Genomic DNA, 23,840 nt, shown 5'->3' with positions numbered 1-23,840 from the left:
GACTTAAGTGGATGCCCACCAGCTGGCCATGTCCATCAGGCAGCCAAGTCTGAGAATTCCTGATTATACTTAGTACTTAGCCCCTGCAGAGCTTGGAGCACAGACAGAACGTAGGAGGAGACCCTTGGTAACAAACTAGGCTTTAAAATGTAACCTGGGGGGGCATTTTCCTAGCCTTGCTCATCGGAGATTTCTTCCCCCTCCCTTCCCCCACTGCATCTTGGATTATAACCATGAGAGAGCTAGTCAACAATCCACTCATACACATCCTTGCCCTGGCTGCCTTCAGCCTGGCCGAGAAACTTCCAAAAGGTTGGTTTGAACAAACTCATCTCTCTTCTTGCATAGTCACTGTTCTAGAGTGTGTGTGTGTGTGTGTGTGTGTGTGTGTGTGTGTGTGTGTGTGTGTGTGTGTGTGTGTGTTTCTGTGTGTGTGTGTCTGTGTGTGTGTGTGTCTGTGTCTCTGTGTGTTTCGCAGCTGAAGCTCATTAACACTCTTTGTGGGTGTACACTCATTCTTGGGGGCTGTGTAGGTGGGAGGGCAGGAGAAAAGGGAAGGGAGGGAAATTGTATAAATAAGCATACCTGGGTCTCTTAGTCTTTGGCTGGCTTGGTAACTTGTTTTGAGCAACCAAAAGTCTGCTCATAGACTACCTACCTCTCTTAGATTGCCAGGGAAGCTGCAGCAGGTTGAATTCCTGTTATTGAAGTCGTTCTCTTGATTGTATGAACCAAACCAGTGGGATTGAGAGAAGCGACAGAGGAGTTTTTGTTTGTTTTTATATATGGTTAATTGTATATATATAGCTACAGTGCTGGTTGTATTTAAAAGCCAGGAAGACTCTGGTTTGCATGATGCCACAAGTATTTACCTACCAGCTGTGGGACCTTAGATAAATTGTAAACCCTCTAAACCTCACTTTGCTCATCTGAAAAACGAAATGTTTGGAATCTCTTAACTCTAAGACCCCTTTGGTTAAGAAAGCAATTATTTAATGTGTCTCTTATGTAATAGATATTGTGTTAAATCACTTTACCAACATTGCCAATGTCTTTATTCTCTAAATCAGTTTTAAGAATCTGATGAGCCCTTTCTTTAAGCATTCATTTTAGGTAGTTTCTAATTTGAAAATTTTTTCCCCCATCTAATTGTACTTTCAAATAGAACTGCAGTTTGTGAAACAAAAATAAACCATAATATATATTAAATATTAAGAGCTTTAAAAAAACCCAACATAGTTGAGAAAACCTTTTGAGACAGGATTTACCGAAGCCGGAGATGGCCGAAGTTTTTTCTGGGCCATTCAAATGTACCGGAAATAACACCACCTCAGGGGAGAGGAAAGCAACTTAAGAAACTGGTGAGCACCTGTTACCCCAGCAAGAATGTCCAGGGCCTGATCATTCCAGAAATTTGTCAGATTGGGGAAAGGGCTGGTTAGTGTGCTGTGTAGTTAGAGGACCCTGGGAATGGGCTCTGGTTTACAAAAGAAAAAAAAAGAAAAGAAAAAAACGATGATTAAAGACAGAGCATTCTAAACCAATGAATTGTGTGACAGAAACAGGCACTTTGAGTTGATGCAGACTTTCATATAACATAACAATGAGCAGGAGTGAATAAATACTAGAAACCAGATGAAAGAAAAAAGCATTAGTTAAGGAGAGTGTTAGAAACACAAAGTGAAAAGAATCATTTTTTTTTAAGAATAGGCTTTCCCTAATTTTTTTTTTCTTAAAACCAAGGAAAAAGGTCTTATCTCCAGTTTGGAACAGCCTATTTTATAGCACCCAAGTAACATGGGAAGGAGATTAGAAGTTGGAGAAGCTTAGCTCAAATCTTGACTCTGCCACTTACCTTTGTGATCTTTGGGTAAATCACTTAACTGTGACTCAGTTTCCTCCTCTGAAAAAATGTTGGGGTTGATTTGGATGATGTTAGGGCAGGAGGTCTTAGTCGTGTGTGTGTGTGTGTGTGTGTGTGTGTGTGTGTGTGATTAACCCCTATGGCAGCCTGATGAAACTTAAGGGCCCCCCCTTCACAGAATAATTTTAAAGGTATAAATAAATAGGACATATTACATTATATGCCAATTATATTGACATACAGATGTAATATTCCTCCCCCACTCCCATTTAAGTTCAGGAACTGCTTTAAATTTATCATTTTATCTACAGACTCATGGACCCTAAGTTAAGAACTTCTCTGAGGACTCTTAGGACCATTAACCTTTTTCTTTTTGATCCTAATATCTGTATAGAAAGGGCAGAACAGCTTGAGAAAGTGGCTGTACTATGGTGGGTCTGCAGAAATGTGGTTGCTACAAGTTGAGGAATATAAATTGGATATAATCATTTTTTCTGAGAAGCAACAATTAGAATTACAGCCCTCCTCTCAACACAAGTCTTGTGTTTATCATACTATTTTTAGAAAATCTCAAATTTTAAAATGCAAACTCCTCTTCTTAGACACAAATTCAAATAATAGATAGAAAATAGTTGGTAGGAAAATATTTCTATAGGCCTTGGTTCATTTTAATACTTCCTTAAATGCACCATGGATGTCTAATACTTGTGTATAATGCTGAAGGTAGGCATATGTCTTATTTGTGCTATTTTAAATCATGGAGTTATCTTAAAAACTTCCTGATAATATCTTAGTTTACATGACACACACAGGATATCCAGTTATAACATAGGTCAGAAGAGGTCAAGTTCATTTCTTTTAACTTCATAGATCTAACCAGGATTTAGTTAAAGCTTGTTATGTAGGCAATTGCTAATTTTAGATTCCGGAAAGTTTTCATTTACAGTTTATGAATTGTAAAGATTGGCTCCTTCCTATTAAAACAAACAACCTCCCTTTGGGGATTTTCTTGAAGGATGGGAAGAAAATGGTGGCACAGCTAAACTGGTGTTGGTCTATCATTGTATAGCATTCTAACTTAATCAAAATATCTAAAGGTTATCTTATTTCTTTTATTTTACTTAAATGTCATTTTAAGTTGAATTTTGGAATGAGATTTCTAAAGTATAATTTAGAACGTTTTGCAAACTATAAAGTGCTATATAAATGTGAATCTGTGTTTTAAATCTAAATTTATCTGGATTTTTCATACTTTTCCCATCAAGTTGCCCCTCTGTTCAAAGCATAGCCTCTGATTTAAAAAACTGAGTTTTCTACATAAATACAACATACAATTCTAAGAATATGTATTTTGAAAGCATTACCTCAACAAAATAGAGGTCTTTAGAAAATGTTTTATAGATAGGGAAGATAAAGTTGTTTTGCTTGACTGATAAATCGATAAAAAACTCTAATGTATAATCCAAAATATTCATAATTATTTTCTCTCTAAAATGAAGGAGTTACATTACTAGAAATAATATTTCTGATGTAATTTTTCTCTTTTATCTAACACTATAATTTTATGAGATTTGTAATTATTGTAAACATTTTAGAATATATTAAAAATTAATTTTGATTAATCAAATTAAAATCCTGTAATTATTAGAGGATTCTTCCCCAGGAATCCATTCATTTCTCTAATTGTCAACATGCCCTCTTCACAGTGGAATTATGTCCTTATTTAGCAACAATATTAAGACAATAAATAATTCTTAATGTTTCCTCATTTGGAGAAATATGTTCCTAAGAAATATTCAAAAAGCATACATCAATGCTAATTTCAGTATATATTTGATTCCAGATATTCAAAGTGGAACTTTTTTTATAATGACATTAGTTGATCTTAATCACATTTTCCTATGTAGTATTTTTAATACAAACATTAAAAAATTATTCATTTTCTAATGCAGAATTCTTAACATGATATCCATAAACCCTTGAATCTGTAGATAAATTTTAGCAAGTTTGAAAACCTGAAGGAGTAAAAAAAATTACACCATTTCAGCATGATTTCCTTTGTAATCATGAATTTTATGATACGTATTTAAGAAAGTCTGAAAAGGGGTTCATACCCTTACCAGATGACTAAATGGGTTCACGACACACAAAAAGTAAAGAGTCCTTTGCTCTGATGTTTTAGGAAGAATATATATTATTGGGCTCATTGAACTTGTGAGTGGTCTAGAAAAAGAGCAAGGATAATGACAATAAAATAAATGAATCTTGTAATCAATCGCACACTTTAAAATGATCTCATTTACTTATAAAACTCTGAATTCTGGATTCTATTTATCTTGAATAAGTATTTTAGCCCAAATTCCCATGTAAATCATTCATGTATAACCCATTCCAGTTATTCAAACATAAGACATCTGACTAAATTTGTGTGGACCCAGCTGTCGATGAAACTCAGTACACCAAGCTCTTAATGGATGCTTTAAATCTGTGTCCATTGAAAGAGTTACTCATTGTATGTTTGTGGAAACCCAGTTGCTATGAACACCACAGACTCAAGGGAGACAGGAGAAAATAGATGAAATGTGTCTTGATTTCTCTAAGTTATATCAGGTGGGCAGAAAATATTGACATAAAAACTGGAAAGTATGAGGGTATATTGTGCCAAGAATGGGAAATCAGGATCATGACAAGTGTAATAGAAACAAAATGGTGGCGTATTTAGGAAATCATTTCACATTTGTAACAAGTTTGCAACTCATTATCTACAAACACTGTAGAAATTATTTCATGAATTAAAAAAATAAAAAATAAAAGAATATTTTAAGTCCTATACATTTACCCTCCCCAATATTTCTCATCTTTTCTTCTCCATTGGAATGACCTTGTTATTTTTCTCTGGCCTACCTGTGAAGCTGCTTTCTTTTCAATCCATTCTTCACTCTGATGCCTACTTATCTTTCACTCTGACCACATCCCTCCTCCACTAGAAAATCTTTATTGGTTTCTGACTTACCTACCAAATAAATTCTTTAACTTGACCTTCAATATTCATAGATATTAGATTTAGAACTATAAGTGACTTGAAAGTCTTCTAGTCCAAGATTTTCATTTTACTCATGAGGAAATTGAATCTTAGATTATGAGCCTTGAGTAGCTGAGCTAGAATTGGAACCCACATACTCTGATTTAAAATTCAGCATTTCCCCCACTCTGTCATGCTGCTCTTTATCTTTCTGGCTTCATATTAAAGACAAACTGAATTATTCATTTTCTGATATACCCAACAAAATTTTGTGAGTATGACTTTTCCTTGACAAGTTAGATATTAATGTTTAAGGATCTGATGGACATAATAGAAAAACCAGACCTGGAGGATGTTGGGATTCAGTGGTTTTCCTTAAAAGAAGAGGATATTTTTGGTGACTTCTTGCTCATCCAAGTAGTGTGTGAGTAACCATGTCTGCTCCATAAGAGGAGTGACCTAATGTCCTGGCCCATAACTAATGTAAAGGGGAGGGGCATCTGATTCTGCATCCCACAAAGAGGGGAGAAGTAAAAAAAGTATTATTGTTTAGTCAAAAAGGACCCCATTGGACCCTTGGGTAACTAGGGAAAATACCTTATCTCAATTATTATCTGCTCCTGTTGGTGCAGGGATAATGTCTGAACAGTCAGGAAAGGAAGAAAGTGATTTCAAGAATAGGGCATTTATATGGGAGATGATGAAAGTTGTCATAAAGGAGGTGGCCCTTGAGCCTAAAAAAGTGAAAGTCAAAGAGATAGTGGTAAAGAAGAAGTGCATTTCAGGTGTGGAGACCTATGCTTGAATTATATACATATATTTATATGCGTATATATTTCAATATACATATATGCACACACATATATCTATATATACACAAGTAAGAGTCTGTGTGTGTGTGAATACAAAGTACAGAGGTGGAAAATGGGGCATAATCTACAGGGATCAGTAAACAGGCTGATTTAACCAAAATGTAGAGCCTGGAACAGAAGGAAATAAGAAACTAATCCAGAAAGTTAGATTGGATCTAGATAGTGAAGAACATTAAAAATTAAAGAGCAAGTTTGTATTTTTTCTTAGGGAACCTCTCCAACTTCCTTAGCAAAATAGTGACAATCTCACCTATGGTTTACAAGGGCTGTTTATAATTGCAAATGCTTAACGTAAGTTTGATATACTGAATGGAACCCCCAGATTTCAGTGACAAAATGGAACCAGAATGGTATCATGGCAAGAATGTTGAATTTGGAGCTCTTTGGCATTTAGAGTTCAGATATTAACTCTGCTACTTATTGTTTACAAGACGGTGGGCAAATAAGTCCCTTTGCCTCTATGGACCTCAGTTTCTTCATTTGTAAATGAAGTAGCAGAACTAGGTGACTTCAAAATTCCTTTCTAGCAGTGGATCTATGATCCTATATAGACTTGGTGAATTTGCTCTTATAGTTTTTAAAATTCAATTTTATTTCTTTCATTAAACAAAATTTATCTACCTTATCCTCTCCCTTACCCCACTAAGAAAGAAAATCAAAACCATTATTGCCAAAAAATGTATAGGCAAGCAAAACAAATTCCTGCACTGGACATATCTAAAGCAAAGCCTCAGTTTTCACAGTGAGTCTAACACTTTATTAAGAGTTGGGCAGCATTGGGGTAGCTCAGATACTTAATAATTACCTAGTTGTGTGACCCTGAGCAAGTCACTTAACCCCATTGCCTTATCAAAAAAAAAAAAGAATAATCCCAAGAGTTGGGCAGCATTAAAATTTTGATTTTGTTTGTTTTTCCATCTCTCACAATGAATACACTGAAGGCTACATCCCACACCTTCCAATATGGTTTTAGAAAGAGTGTGATAAGCACTGGACTTGGGAATAAGAAGTCTGTTATTTGTATCTAATACTATATGGGCCTGGCTATGTCACTCTTCAGGCATTCTGGTGCTGAGATTGAGATTAAAAAGTGCTCTGTAGAGATAATGTGCTATAGAAATGGAAATTATCATCAAGATAACTTTTTTAAAAAAATACCTTTTCTTAAGTATATAGCCTGTTCTTCAAGCTTCCATGGTTTACATGTGATAGTAAAAAAGAACAAGGAAGTCTTCATCTTCTGGTCTACCAGGTCTCCTGGAGTTTACCTTAAATATCCCAAGTTTTTATCATTTGTTAATTAATATTTAAAATAATATTGATAAAGAATCTTGGTGCAAGGATTCTGTCAAAGTTTTGTTTAAACTGAAGGACTCAATCACTGTGTAAAAGTTTGGGAACTATTGCTTATGGAACTGCCTGAAAGGCAAAGGGGTCACCTTTCCACCCCCTCCCCATTGTCCTCTATTATCCTTAGGGTAAAGCCCCTGTGAATTGTGTTCCCAATTTTGCTAGAGGTTCTAGCACTGCAATTCTATTTAACCATTTGATAGTCATAATAGGTTTTACAAGATAATCTCTACTTAAAAAGTGTACTAAGAACAAATATAAAATTTTTCCTGCCCCCTCCCAACAATCATGTGGCATAATGTCCCATTTACACCCTGGTTCCTGGGGAGGGGATGAGGATTAGGTTCCCAATTTAACTGCATCCCTACATAACCTTAGTATTTTAATCATGCCAAATTCCAAATCCAATGTGCTCCTTGGGTTTGTGTCTCATCCCCCTATCCTCTTTTAAGGGATTCCCTCCTGGAATGGTTGAAACTTCAGGGCCAGAATCCTAGGCTCCACTGTCCCCATGACTTGAGCAAATGGGTTGGGAATTCCATTAGCTATAATTTAAAATGAGAATGACAAACTAATAAGACCAAAACTTCAAACCATTTGTGGGGATAACAGGTCTAAGGGAAATATGGCACTCGGAGCCTCTTCTCTGTTCCTATTCAGCTGACACATGACAACCTTGCAATGAGTGAATGATGCCACCTGGATGCCACCAGAAGGAGAGTTCACCTTTACCTCAGTCACACAGATTTAAAGATGAAAGAAGTTTTGACTCTAAAAAGGCTGCTTCTAATCATATTAGGCCAGTGGTCAGTATATCCTCTTAAAACCAAATCCCTGAATGGATGCATTTATCTTAGGTGATTTACACATGCACCAAAGCCCTATTACATTAGTATGGTGTTCTGCTCCAAGCAAATTATCTGCCTGATGTTGTCACCTGAATTAATCTTTGAAGCAGTGTTTGGGACCATTACTCAGAGATAGAAACAACAAAGGATCAATTAAAGCAAACAAAAACAAACTGAGGTCAGGGCCTTGAATACTTGGCTACAGCAAGTCAATTATTCTTGTGATGATTTTTCTGACACCTTTTGCTGAAAATTCCAAAGGATAGGCAAATGAGGATTGATACAAAATGAGGGTGGATTAGTATAGTAATAGTGTCAGGAAAAAAAAAGAAAAAAATAGTGTTAGGAATGCTAATATTCAAAATATGCAACTATGGAGTATTTAAAAAAAAGACTTTTTCATTTTTCTGGATAAGAGAAAAATCAAAAAAGTTATAGACTATTGCTCAAGTTGAATGGGTTAAACATAATTGACCGAATGGAGATAGATAAAACAAAAGACGTCATCATAAGGACTTTCAAATATATAAAAGACTGACTTATGAAAGTGGAATTACATTCTGTTCTCTCATCCATAAAATGACAACTTGAATGACTAAATGATCTGGGTTTTTTGATTTCTGATTAACAACCTTTGGTTTAAGTGAATTCTAAGATTCCTTTCAATTATGAGATTTTGTGATTGAGTGACCTCAAATCCATCCTGTAGAGAAAAGCTAATCAGAAAATGGGATGTGAGAAATTTTTTGGTCACCATTTCAATATTTTAGCAGTAGGAAGTCAATCTTAGATCTAAAATTTCTATGAAATGGTTTAAATAAAGAATTCTTTTTAGTTTAAACTGTAGAGAACATGGACAAAAACTGAGCAAACTTTATTTAGATAGCATTTTAGAATCTTAAAGAATACCAATATTTCAAAATTTTCAAGTATAGATGGGGGTGAGAGAACTACTGCTTTCCAGCTATACCATTGCCAAATGAATCTGCACAGTGATGGGAATAAAGACTAATAAAAAGGGTTTTTAACATCCATGCTTGTCCCAAAGGAACAAATGTTCTAAAACTATTAAGTGACTGAAGAAACACAATCATTCATCCTTGTGCTACATTTGAATTTAATTTAATTGGTATTAAAAACTTTTCAGAGCTTATGCATAGTTTTCTTGTCAGCTATATTGGGTAGTGCATAAAACTTAGATCTTGTAGAAGGAAGACCTGAGATCAGATTGGACCTCAGACATTTACTAGCTGTGTGACCACAGGCAAGTCACTTAAATTCAGTCTCAGTTTCCTCATCTGTAAAACTGGTATTAATAAGAGCACCTACCTCCTAGGGTTATTTTGAGAATAATATGAGATAATATTAGCAAAGTGTTTGGTAAACCTTAAGGTGGTAAATCATTGATAATGATGACAGTGGTTCACTATAGCATTAACTGATTTACCAATAGCCTGCATCCAAGTTTTCTAAATGTAGATAGCAGAGTCCTAGTTTCTCCTTCAAAGTAATTTTTAATTCAATAAAATTCAACAAATATTTATTAAGTGCCTACTATGTAAAATGAACTGTGCCATGGATATAAGGGGAAAAAATGGAAGTTGTTCCTGCCCTCAGAGTTTGCAGTCTCCTGAAAGCATATGGTTGTTGTTGGTGTTAAGGTATTTCAAGTAGTGTCGGATTCTTTGTGACCCTAATTTGGGATTTTCTTAGCAAAGATCCTGGAGTGGTTTGCTCCTTTTCCATTAAATAGAATTAAGTGACTTGCCCAAGGTCACACAATTTAATAAGTGTCTAAGGTCAAATTTGAACTCAGGAAGATACGTCTACCTGACTCCAGACCTAACACTCTATTTTCTGGACCACCTAACTATAAGCATAAACAGCACATAAAAATTACAAAGTAATTTCAGGAGGAAATTCTGTTAGATGGCACCTGAACTTCTTTCAGTGAAGGAAGATGGGTAATTGAAGACTCAGAAGTAGTCTTAATTAGTTCACATTTGGACCAACAGTACTGAATCTGTGATTACATTGGTATTAGGAATTCTCTTAGGTGAGGAAATATCCTTTACCTCTCTTTACCATAGGTCAGCACCTAAACAGTTTCTAATCCTAGTTCCCCAGTGTATTAGAAAGTTAAGTGACTTATATAGAGTCACACAACCAGCATGATTTTGTCAGGCAAGATTTAAATTCAGGTCTTTCTGGCTTTGAGGCTGGTTCTCTCTCCATGAACACCATGCCTATCTGTTCACAAAATTTTCCAAAATAATTCATATATATATATATATATATATATATATATATATATATATATATCATAAGATAAGGGAAGAGTGATCACCTAGGCAGAAGTGTGGTGACAGAAGGTAACCATATCAAGTGTGAAAGCAAGGTATTAACTTATTCAGCTAGAATTTAGTATGAGAGAAGAAGAATAATGTGCTATAAGTTTTGAAATATTGTGAAAAGCTTTAAAAGTTAACTTTTGAATAAATTTTAAATAAAATAGCAAATTGTACTAATGGATACTATATAGGCTAGAGTTTTTAGTATATAACCTATGGACATGCCCATTCAATTCAATTGCAATGTGATAATTTTTAATAGTTTTTCCCAAGACCAACTGAGATAAGCAGAGGTAAAGAATCATTTTTTTTGGAAAAAAAGATTTAATTCAAATGAGCATTTATTATTATTGCTCAATTCTTCAAAAAAAATAAAGTGATAAAATTCTAGACTTAGCGTCAGAAAGTGTAAATCTTTCCTCAGAAAAGAGAGTAAAGTGATTTGAATGCTAAATTTGGAGTCGGGAAATTGACTTCAAACCCTTCCTAGCATGTGATCCAGAACGTAGTCCCTTAAATGTTCTCTATCTCAGTTTCTTTAACTGTAAAGTGGGGATATTAGTATATTAGTAGTATCTAGCTCCTTAAAGACAGTATGCAAATCTTATCATCATCATCACCAACATTAGCTGTGTGACCATGGGCAAGTCACTTAACCTTTCTGATCCTTAACAATCTATAAGACATCTACTAAATTAGGGACGAGTTATGATCTACCTGACTAGACATAGGAAATTCCCATAGTGATCAAATCCCATATCCCCCAAACAGGGTTAACCTTGGTAGTATTTTGAGATTGCAAAGATTATTGTTGGCACCTTTCTCCTTTGTTTTCTATCCCATGAGCCCCTCTCTTGACTTCCCCCAATCCTCTTGACAATGCATCCTCTGATCCTTCCCTACTTACTAAGCATCACATGTCATAGACTTTTTTCAAATAACAAGCCCCCATCAAAATTTGTCTCACTTTGCTTTCCTTCACAGTCCTCCTGAGTAATCAATCTAAAAACAAGTTTACATTAATAACTGCTAAATATGTTACCTCTTAATGAAAATAGGTTTTAGCAATTATCAATTGGGTACCTACCATGTATAGTCCATGCAAAGGTAATCTTGTAACTCTACAGAATATACAAGCTGCATTGATTGACTATTGATTAATGATTACAGAATCAATCAACAATCAACAAGCATTTATTTTCTAAAGGCTAAGGATACATAGAAAGGCAAAAGATACTGTATTTTATTTCCCCCCCTCATCTCTCAAGCAACATAAAATCCTTATTTTTAAAGAACTTGTGTAGAAAAGACAAATGCATATATAATTACGGTCCAAGACAGGATATAAACACCACAATCAAAGTACAAGGAAGACTTTAGAAGAAAATTCCATTTCAGCTTGAACCTTATAGAAATAGTATCTTAACCTTGAAGGAGTGACTTTAGTGGTAGAAAATCCAGTCATCACAGCCAGCTGGTAGATGAGGAATATTAGAGCTTACTTATACACTTAGAAAAACCAACTATAGTTTCCCTTGTGTATTCTGGTTTTGATTACATCTCAGATGGAATAGTAGTATTGGGATCTAGAGAATGTAATTGAGCACAAATGTTAAGGAAAATTGGTTTTTAATATAATGCTCATGCAACATTTTTGGCCTGGAAGAAACCTCAGAAAATAAGAAAGGAACAAAAATGAATAAGAGCTTATCTTATATTAAAGCCATTGTCCCATGCCACTGCTTTTAATTTACAAAATATTTTAGCCAAACTGGACCATTTGTCATCCTGTGTCCATATCCAGAACTTTCCATCTCTTCACCTTTGGTCATGCTGTTCGCTATGTCCAGAATGTCCTCTCCGTCATTTTTGCCTTTTGAAATCCTACCCATCTCAACTCAGATGCCACCTTCTTCATTTTACCTTCATTGGTTTCTCCCAACAAGAAATTTTATCTTCCTTCCCAATCTTGTCTAACACTCTAGAATCTTGAAGCTTGTTTCTGATCATATTCAGCACTTCATTTTTTTTGTGTATGTTAAATCTTCCCTCCCAAATTTTAAGCTCCATAAATGTAGATATTCTGTTTTAATTAGCTCTGTACCTATCGCAGTGCTTTGTTCATAATAGGGATAGAAGTTGTATTTGTGATTTTTTTTGTATATGAATTCCTAGGTAAGAAAACTCACTCTACTAATGTACAATTGTGCATTCTCTACAATTTATCCTAGAATATTGTTCAAAGCAGAAATGAAACAATTCACACACTCTGAAGTAGGTCAAAACCAGAGTAAAATGTAATTGGGAAATATTTTTAAAAATAAATAAGAATAAGTAGAATGTGGATAATGTTGAAATGTGAATGTCTAAGTCAACAAGAGATCTTTATGTACATAGGGTTTAGTGGCTCCTGATTCTTTTGGAGTTTGATATCCCTCATCTAGAGCACCTGGAAGTTAATGCCTTGTCCCTGATCACTCAGCCAGAGGCAAACCTTCAATTCAGGTCTTCCTTATTTCAAGATCAGTTCTATATTAAATATGCCCAAACTGCTTCTCTTTGTATACAGTATCACTGGAATAGCTGTCAAATGATAATAATAGTAATAAGAATATATACTCATATAATATATAATATCATACAATGATATAGATACCCAGGTTTTAGTTCCTACTGTGTGCTATGTACTTTACAAGTACATAGATGCTCTTATTATTTACCTTCTGCAGTTGAGGAAACTGATACAAATGGTTAAGAGACTTGTCCATTGTCACATAGTTACTAAATATCTGAACTCAATTCAACTGAATTTGAACTTGGGGCTTCCTGACTCCAGGCCTAGCAATTTACCCATTGTCCCACCTAACTGCCTTATAAATGAATGAATGGATTATTATAAGGGACACTGGATCATAGGCAACACTGAAAAAATTCCCTTGAGCTTTTTTTTTTAGTTTTTGCAAGGCAATAGGGTTAAGAGTGACTTGCCCAAGGCCACACAGCTAAGTAATTATTAAGTATCTGAGGTCGAATATGAACTCAGGTACTCCTGACTCCAGTGTTGGTGTTCTATCTACTGTGCCACCTAGCCACAACCCCCCCCCCTTAAGCTTTTAAAAAAATTTAAAAAATACTTAGGATCAAGTCCTGGAACTAATGATGATAGCAGCATTCTTGGCTATGCAATATTCAGTCAATTAAGGAATATTTAAAAGGAATGCGGTACATGCTTATCAGTATGGTAGAACAAAACTGGAGCTTACTTTTCTTTTCATCTCCTCTGGAATCCAACATTTACTGCAGATGCTACGAACACACTTTATTACAAGGACCTATTTTGTTACCATAGATACTCCATCCCCTGAGAGACAGATTGTAATTTCTGCTATGTTTCAATAGATACTCTTCTTGATTTAGTGCAGCCAAAATAATAATTATCTCTAGACAACCTTGTGATGAGTTTCTTAGCATTTCCTCATCTGTAAAGTAAGCTGGAAAAAGAAATGGCAAGCTATTCCAGTATCTTTGCCAAGAAAACCCCTGGAACAACTGAGCCACAACAAAATAATAACACTTAGATGTCCAAAAATGGATTTGGTTGCTTTGGGAAATTCTGAGTTCCCCTTCTTTGGAGGTCTTCAGGTGGTGGCTGTGGATTAACCACTTAAATATAATGATGGGGATTACTTTCATGTATCATTCAGATGAGAAGCTAACTAGAGAATCCCTTTAAAAACCTTAGATTCTGTGATTCCCTAATATCATCCTGTGTCCATATCCAGAACTTTCCAACTCTTCACATTTGGTTCTGCTATTCTCTATGTCTGGAATATCCTCTCCCTCATATTTGCCTTTTGAAATCCTACCCATCTCAACTCAGATGCCACCTTCTTCATTTTACCTTCATTGGTTTCCCCCAACAAGAAATTTTATCTTCCTTCCCAATCTTGTCTAACACTCTAGAATCTTGAAGCTTATTTCTGATCATATTCAGCACTTCATTTTTTTGTGTATGTTAAATCTTCCCTCCCAAATTTTAAGCTCCATAAGTTTAGGAATTCTGTTTTAATTAGCTCTGTACCTATCACATTGCTTTGTTCATAGTGCAGCCAAAATAATAATACTATTACCCACACATTTCATAAATGGACAAAGGGAAGATTAGAAAAGTGAAGTGATTATAAATCACATGGCTAATAAGGAACTGAGTGGGAACTGAATGTCTTCTAAGACTAAGTCTGATATCCATTTTGTTGTACCATGCTATACCACTCATCTATAATACTTGGACTGAATTAATGTCAAACAATTTTTAGGACAAATCCTGAAATATTCAGGCTTTTAAAAATATCTCACATAATTAGAGTCTTTTCTAATGAATCCCAGCATGTTATTATGTGACTAAAGTATTTAAACTCCAAATTTAGTATTTGACTTTCCAGCAAATAGTCTAAATTAATTTCTTTAAGTATTTACTTATTTGATGTTGCTGTTTATCAAAGGGACTCTGAAAAGTCTTTTCCAGAATCTCAATTTAATTGTGTTGATTCTACAGTGCTCAGCTTTCTTTATAATACAAATCATAGCCAGACATTGCTACAGGATAAACCATAGCTTTGACTATAATGGACCTTTGTTGGAAAGGTGTTTCTGCTTTTTAGCATTCTGTCCAGATTTGCCATGGCTTTCTTTCCAAAGAGCAAGCATTTTTAAGTTCATGACTGCAGTCACTCTCTACAGTGATCTTTAAGGCTAAGATTATAAAATCTGACACTGTTTCCATTTCTTCTCCCTTTATTTGCCAGGAAGTGATGGGACCAGTTGCCAGGATCTTAGGTTATTTTGATGTTAAGCTTCAGGTCAGCTTTTACACTGTCCTATTTTACCCTCACCAAGATGCTTATTTATTCCTCTTCTTTGCCATCAGAATGTTATCAACTGAATATCTGAGACTGTTGATATTTCTCCTGGCAACCTTAATTCCCGCTTTGGATTGATCCAGCCTGGCATTTCACATGATGTACTCTGCATATAAGTTAAATAAGGTGACAATAAACAGCCTTGTCTCATCCAAAACCAGACAGTTGTTCCATTTTTATTCTAACTATTGCTTCTTGGCCTTCATACAATTTCCTCAGGTGACAAGAAAGCTCATCTAGAATTTCTTTGAGGACTTGCCAAATTTTGTTGTGATCCATCTAATCAAAGGTTTTAATGTAATCAGCGAATCAACATAATTTCTATGTTTATGGTGTTTTCTCATAACTTCATTTGAATACCACTTGATCTTTATAATTTTGTTACATTTACTTTTGATTTTTTAGTGTCTTATTGTACTTTCTATCTGTATTGTTATAGTTACTATATATAATATCTTGACTCTGCTTTACATGAGTTCAGGCAGATTTGTCCTAGTTTCTTTGTATTCTGCATTCATGTACCCCAGTTTGTTTAGCCTTCTCCCATTGGTGGTCATTTACTTTGCTTCCAAAGTTTAGGTTTCACAAAAAAGCATTGGTATAAATATTTTGGCATTTATAGGGACTTTTTGCTTATCAATGGCTCTCTTGAAATATAAGCCCAGCATTTTAATCACTTTATTGGCATAATTCCAAATAGCTTTCCAAAATGGTGTTAACTTTTCATAGTTCCATCAACAATGCCTTAGTGTGCCTATCTTTCCACAATCTCTTCTACATTGACTATTGCAATTTTCTGTATTTTTTTGCAAATTTGCCTGGTGTGAGGTATAATCTCAGGCTTATTTTGATTTTTATTTCTCTTATTATTAGGAATTTGGAGCAGTTTTTCCCCACATGGGCTTGAATATTTTACAGTTAATCTTTTGAGAAGTTTGTTTATGTCCTTTAATCATTTGTCAGGGAATGTATTAGCCATTCATTCCCCTTTCCTCCCAACCATACACATACCCACACTCATACACACACACACACACACACACACACACACACACACACACACACACACACACACACACACTGTTTATGTATCTTAAATAATAAACCCCAATCAGGAAAATAAGGCATAAAGATTTTTCCCCATTCAAACATTTCATTCTTATGGTAGATGTATTAATGTTGCCTGGGCAGAAGCTTTTCAGTTTTAAGTGATCAATTTTTTCTATTTTAGCTTTTATAATTTCCTCTCTTTTTTGGTATAGTTTTTGAGAGGTAAATTATTAATTTCTCTCTTTTTTTAACAAAAAGTATTGTCTTTAATATTAAGGTCACATTCCATTTAGAATGTATTGTAAAGTTAGTGTAAAATATGGGTCTAAGCATAATTACTGCCAGACTACTTTTCTTCATCAGTTTTAACAAAATTTTTCCCTGTGTAATTTGTTTTCTATTTTATCAGACTCCGAGTTCTTGAATCCTATTGTTTCTGAATCGCCCTTGTCTAGTCTGTTCCATTGATCTTTCTCTCTATTCATTAACTAATACTAGGTGGTAATAACAATGTTTAAGCTATGAAAGTGCTATTCCCATATATTCTTATATATTTTCATAATTTCTCTTGATATTTTAGATCTTTTATTTTTCTAAATCAATTTTTTTATTGTTTTATTAAGTTCTACATCCCTTTGATTATTTGATTATTATAACAATAAAAATTAATTTTGGCAGTATTGTCATTTTAATTATACTGGCACAACCTAGCCATGAGCACTGAATATTAATTGTTATTTAGATTGTTCTGTATTTCTTTAAGAAGTATTTTGTAATTAAATCTATGCAAGTCTTTTGTGTACTTTGGTAGGTTTATCCATAGATATTTTATGTACTTTATAGTTGTTGGATTTTTTGAGTCAGTTAGTGTTTTGTGACTTCCTAGGGTCACACACTAATAAGTATCTGATGCTGAATTTGAGCTTAGGTCATTCTCACATCAGGGCTTGTATTCTGTCCACTGTGCCACTTGGATGCCCTCATTTTATAGTTATTTGGAATGAGATTTTCATTTCTGTCACTGCTTCTTGTGTTTTGCATCCCTGTAAAAAATCCCACTTGACCATAATGAATGATTTCTTGGATAAATCATTTGACAGGATTTTGTTTAAAATTTTTGAATCATGTTCATTGACTCAAATATTGGCCTATACTTTCTTTCCATGTTTTATATTTTCCTGGCTTAGGTATTAAGACTGTTTTGTCTCATACAAAGATCCTGACAGAATGATTTCTTTCTCACATTTTGAGAATAATTTTTGAAGCATTGAATTGTTCTTTACAAATTTGCTAGAATTCTCATTTGAATCCATCAGGAAAGAGTGGTTTCCTCCTCCCCTCACACTTTGGAACCTGTTTTAAAGCTAAATTTATTTCTTTTTTTCTGAAGAATTCTAACTTGTCTTTTGATAGTTTGAACAGCTTTCAGTTTTTGAAGGCATTTTATATATTTTGTGTTCTCAGTTGTTTTGACTCATAACCATGTACAATAAGTTCTGACTTTTTTTATTTCTTCTGGTTTTGCTGTAACTTCATCTTGGTCATTTGCTATTTTATTGAATAGATTTTTTTTCCTCTTTTAAATCTTACTAGCTAGGTATTTAGCAATTATATTAGTTTAACCACTTTTAGCTTTATTTACCATTCTATTTTTAAATTTATACATTTCTCCACTAAATTTTAATATCTCCTCTTTTGTGCTCATTTTAGATTTACTTGATTTCCTAATTTTTAAAATCATATTTAATTCATAAATTTTCTCTTTTTCTATTTTATTAATGTTTGATTATAAGGACATGATTACTCCCCTGTCCCCCTGGACTGCTTAAACTTTATTTCAGACATCTTAGTATGTTGTTTCATCATTATAATTTTCTTTTAATAGTTACTAATTTATTCTATAATATGACTTTTGAACCATTCATTATTTAAAATTCCATTATTAAGTCTCCATTTGGGTCTCTATCATTTTTTGTGTGGCTTCTGGACAAATTTCTATTCTTATTGCCTTATAGAATGACTTGTATTCTGATAAATTTGACTCATTTATATATTTGAGAAATGAGACTTATATTGAAGACTCTTGTGAAATTGCTTTCTAACTTTCTGTTTCCCTTCCAGTTTTGGCTGCATTGTTTTTTGTTTGTGCAAAACCTCTTTATGAAATCAAAATTATGTATTTTACATCCTATAATGCTTTCTCTAGGTCTTGTTTGGTCTTCCCTTATCCCTAGATCTGAGTTATTCCATGCTCCCCTAATTTGCTTATGGTATCACCTTTTATGTTTAAATCATGAACCCATGTTAACTTTATATTGATATATAGGGAGAAGATGCTGGTCTATACTTATGCCAAACTGCTTTTCAGTTTTCTAAGCAGTGTTTGTCAAATAATGACTTCTTGTCCCTAAAGTTTGGATCTTTGCACTTATCAAACATAATATCATTGTGGTCCTTTGTACCTATTACTATTATATGTACCCAGATTCCTGTGGTCAAACTATGATTACTATGATCTTATATATCTAATCTTTTCACACTAATCCATTCTTCTATTTCTTAGCTAATACCAAATTGTTTTGGTTATTACTGCTTTGTAATATAGTTTGAGATATGGTCTGACTATTGTATGACCTTTTTTCATTTATTACTTTGATATTCTTGACCTTTTGTTCTTATGATGAATTTTGTTCTTATTGTTTTGTCTTGATAGTTTCACTGCTTTGACAATGTCTTAGACAGAATTGTCATTTTGTTATATTGACTCAGGCTCCCAATAAGCAATTAATATTTTTCCATTTGTTTATATATCTGACTTTATTTGTGCAAAGTTTCATGTAATTATGCCCATATAGCACTTGGGTTTGTCTTGGCAGGTTGATTTCCAAATGTTTTATTTTATCTGCAATTATTTTAGATGAAATTTTTCTTTCTGTTTCTTACTGCTATATTTTATTGGTGATATGTGGAAATGCTGATGATTTATGTGAGTTTAATTTATATATTTCAACTTTGCTGAAATTTTTAATTTTAACTATTTTTTCTTGTTGTTGAAATTCTAAGATTCTCTAAGTATATGCCTGCAAGAAGTGAAGTTTTGCTTCCTCAATGTTTATTCTAATACGTTCAATTTATTTTTGTCTTGTCACTGTAATTAGTATTTCTAGAATAATTTAATATAGAAGCTCCAAATACATTATCCTGACATGAGAGTTCAATTGTTTCTGGCTGCTTGCAAAATTTTCTCCTTTACCTAGGAACTCTGGAATTTACTAGGATATTCCTGGGACTTTTCATTTTATGATTACTTTCTGGAGGTGATTGGTGATTATTTCCATTTCTATTCTTCCCTTTGCTTCTAGGATATCAGGACAGTTTTCCCTTGAAAATTTCTTGAAATATGATGTGTAGACTTTTTTTTTAAATATCATAGATGTCAGGGCACTTAGTAATCTCTTAAGTATCTTTCCTCAATCTATTTTCTAGGATATTTGATTTCCAATGAGATATATCACATTTTCTTTTATTTAAAAAATTCTTTTAATTTTCCTTTGTTTCTTGATATCTCATGGAGTCAATAGCTTCTACTTGCCCAATTTTAATTTTAAGAAATTGCTTTTGTTTGTTTGTTTTATAGTTTTTGCAAGGCAGTGGGGTTAAGTGGCTTGCCCAAGGCCACACAGCTAGGTGATTATTAAGTGTCCGAGGCTGGATTTGAACTCAGGTGCTCCTGACTCTAGGGCCAGTGCTCTATCCACTGCACCACTTAGCCACCCCTAGAAATTGCTTTTCTAATTGAACTTTTGCACTTTCTTTTCCATTTAACCAGTTCTTCTTTTTAAGGGGTTCTTCTCTCCAGTGAATTTTTGTGCCTCTTCTATCATTTGGACTATTCTGTTTTGTAGGGTACTATATTTATTTTGTTTTGCATTTGAAGGTTTTTCTCCTGGTAGTTTGCAGAGCTTTCTATTTCTGAACTGAATTGCTAAATTTAACCATGACATGTCTTGGGACATAGGTGATCTATGAATTTTTGTCAACTGGAATTTCATTTTCTATGATCAAAACTTCTGGACAATTTTTTTCTATTATTTTCTTCATTATGGTGTTAAGGATTTTTGTCCTGCAATGTTCTTGTAATCTTTAGGTTGTTTAATGCATTCTATCTTCAGATATGTGTCCTGTCTTCAGTTATGTTTACTTGTATAGTAAACTGATTTTCTTATGTTATTCTTTTATGCTTCTCTTCTTCTAGACAGTCTTTAATTTCTTTTTAAATTTTATTTATTTATTTTTAATTTACAGAATAAAACAAACATTTCCATAGTATAAAAAAATATATTTGCTATTGAGTAATACTAATAGAAAATAAAATAAAAATATAATAAATGAAATAAATTGCTTTTCCTTTTAAATATATAATAAAATTATTATGTATTCTTTTTTCTTTATTTCTTCTTTTCTCTCCCCCTATGCCCTGATGGCTACCATTAGACACAATTATATATGTATGTATATATGCAAAACCATTTTATATATATTTCTATTTATCATTTCTTTCTCTGGATACAGATAACATCTTCCTTCATATGTCCTTTGTAGTTATGTTGAAATGACTTATTCACTTAAAATTGTTCTAAAATAATATTGCTGTTAATATATACAAAGTTCTCTTGATTTTCCTTATTTCACCCTTCAGTAAGGATGAAATTAAGGTCTATCCATGTTGTTCTAAGACCATCATGCTCATTATTAATTATAGCACAGTAGTATTCATCAAAATCATGTAAATTTTTAAGTATTTGCATTCCCAACCTATTGTTCTCTTTTATTTCTTTGGTGAGGTTGTTATTGCAATTTCAAGTTTTTCTATTCTGCTCCTTATTTTTACTTTTCAGGACATAAGTTCTGGTCCATAATTCTCATTTCTCTTTTAAACTACTCCAGAACAGCATGTTGTGATTCAGTCCTCAAATTCCACAGGATCCTATGTCTTATCAAATATTTTCCTTGATTTTGAAGTATTCATTCATAGATGTAATCTGATATAAGCCTATGTCATGTCTTTGGGTCTGCTAATATAGATTTGTTGCTAATAGCAAGGGAGTGCTGAATGAAATCAGGGGCAGTGAGCACCTGTTTCTGATTATTTTAACCTTCTTTTTGGATTCTGAGTGTCCTATTCCATCGGATAGCTACAGTTGCTTTATTTTTTCTCACAATTTCTGTTTAGGAAAGGTGTGAGAAGTTCTGTGGATAAAAGAAAATGTTAAATCCATGACCTTATTGATCAGGTTATCAAGAAGTTTTTCCTCTTTTACATTGTTAAATATTAGTAGATTTTGTTTATGTGAGTTATATCTAATCTATATTTATCATATTAGAAATTAAGACATTTTAAGCACTATAAAATAGTTTTTACCTTGCAGACTTTACTTGAAAATGTCTCAGGAAACCTTCACATGTCCTTGGACTATAATTAATAACAAATGATATGGAGGATAACTTCATTCTCCTGAATTTATAGAAATACCTTTCTAGAATAAATTGCTGTATAATCTGGATCTCCTAGTCTCTGCTCTGAACTCCCCCCAAATTCAGATAGATTAGATCACCCACTGACCTGAGCACAGACCAGGAGAGCGGTAAAAACCTTTCCTTATATCATATAACCTTGAAAGAACTGAAAACTTGCAGCTCCCTAGAAGTATTTCTGAAAACAGCTGCAAAAATCTGTAAAAATTTGGGACAGTTTGTCCTCTACCCTGGAAACAGAGACCTTCCTTAACAAAGAGTTAAAATAAAGTCATAGTGAGACTTGAGTAAACAAAAGGAAAAAAAATCTCTCCATTGAAAGTTATTATGGTAATAAGGAAGATCAAAACACTCACACAGAACAAGATAACAAAGTCAAAGCTCCTACATCCAAAGCCCCAAGAAAAATATGAATTGGTCTCAGGTCATGGAAGAGCTCAAAAAGATTTTGAAAATCAAAAAGGGAGTAGAGGAAAAATTGGGAAGAGAAATGAGTGTAATACAGGAAAATCATGAAAACGTCAGCATTTTGTTGAAAGACACAAAAAATCTGATGAAATTACTGTAAAAAAGTCAGGCTGAGCCGAAAGGAGTAAGAGGTTTACAATGAGGAGGAGAAGAATGCTTTAAAAAAGCAGATTTGGTCAAGTGGTAAAGGAGATACAAAAGTTCACTGAAGAAAATAATTCCTTAAATTATTTTCACTTAGACTTTCACCCAACAAATCTATAAATAAATCTGCAAAGTATAATTTCCTACCCTATACAGTTAAATAACATAAAAGAGAGAATACTGTTAAAAGTTGGCAACATTTGGTACATTTGGAAGTATACTTCTTTTTTATATTAAAGGAAAAATTATGTACTTTAAATTTTTATTAAGTACTTTATTACCAACAATAATCATTATATTTTAACCGATATGTGTTGCTGTTTGGTGCTGAGATATAGGGTGGCATGGTGGAGCTGTCCTGAAAGTTTTAGTGTTCTTTATACTTTAATAACTTAAAAATGCATTAACACTTTTGGGATACCATACATGGCTGAGTTCAAAATCAGAAAGACCTGTATTCAAGTCCTGCTTCTAACACAGTTTTTGAATGAATTTGACAAGGTACATGGCTTTCCTGTGCTGTGCGTAATTTCTAATGACTAGAAAATTGAGTAGTTTTGGTGGTGCAGTATTGGACCTAGAGTAAGGAAGACTGGAATTCTTATACTGTCTCAGACACTTGCCATGGTAAGCCACTTAACTTCTGCTTACCTTAGTTTCTTCATCTGCAAATGAAGGTAATAACAGCATCTATCTCCCAAAATTGTTATAAGGATGAAGTGAGATAATAATTATAAAGCTCTTAGCAAAATGCTTGGAACATGATAAAAACTATACAAATATAACAATGATTGTTATTATTAAATTACAGAATTAGGTTTTTGACTTATATTTGGTAAAAAAAGTTTCTTTATTGAGGTAGAGGGAGTTGTCTTCATATCACAAATTCTATCAATGTTGCTCTCTCAATTAAATGACATGGCACATCATATAACATTTTGTATGTCTCTTTAAATTTTTCATATTTATTATTCTTTATGATGTAATTATTCCATTAATTAACACCATTTGTTCAATCATTTCCAGTGAGGCACAGGGCTCTCCTCTTCCTCTACTTTTTAATTTCTTGTTGCAGATAATGCTCCTATGAATATTTTTTTCATGAATGGGTATTTTCTCACTACCCCCTGATAATGCATATTATTACTTACCTCCATCAGTTATAACATCAATAGTGGGACTATTTTAAATGTTAGGAACATATTACTAACTCTTCTTGCATATTCCAAGTTGTTCTTTGAAACAGTTGTCTTAACTATGCCTAACGTGCTTTAAAACATCAATATTGGGTCTGTATTTCAGGAGATCAAAGAAAAAGGAAAAAGACACTTGTGCACAAAAATAGTTATGGTAACTCTTTTTGTAGTTGTGAATAATTAGAAATTGAGAAGATGCTCATCAATTGAAGAATTCCTGA

General features: G+C 33.5%; 1 protein-coding gene across 1 annotated transcript in view; it reads left to right on the top strand.

Annotated features, from left to right (window-relative positions):
* Positions 1-233: 233 nt before the first annotated feature.
* The window catches only part of LOC141495136 (muscle, skeletal receptor tyrosine-protein kinase-like), a 123,391-nt gene continuing 99,784 nt past the window's right edge, over positions 234-23,840 (top strand). Inside the window, exon 1 of the mRNA XM_074196119.1 lies at positions 234-312. Coding sequence (XP_074052220.1) covers positions 234-312 — 79 coding nt within the window. The remainder of the gene's footprint in view (positions 313-23,840) is intronic.

Source organism: Macrotis lagotis, chromosome 8, assembly GCF_037893015.1.
Source record: "Macrotis lagotis isolate mMagLag1 chromosome 8, bilby.v1.9.chrom.fasta, whole genome shotgun sequence".
In the NCBI taxonomy this organism is placed as follows: Eukaryota; Metazoa; Chordata; class Mammalia; order Peramelemorphia; family Peramelidae; genus Macrotis; species Macrotis lagotis.
Note: the sequence above shows the minus strand (reverse complement) of the source record. Positions and strands in the feature narration are given on the sequence as shown.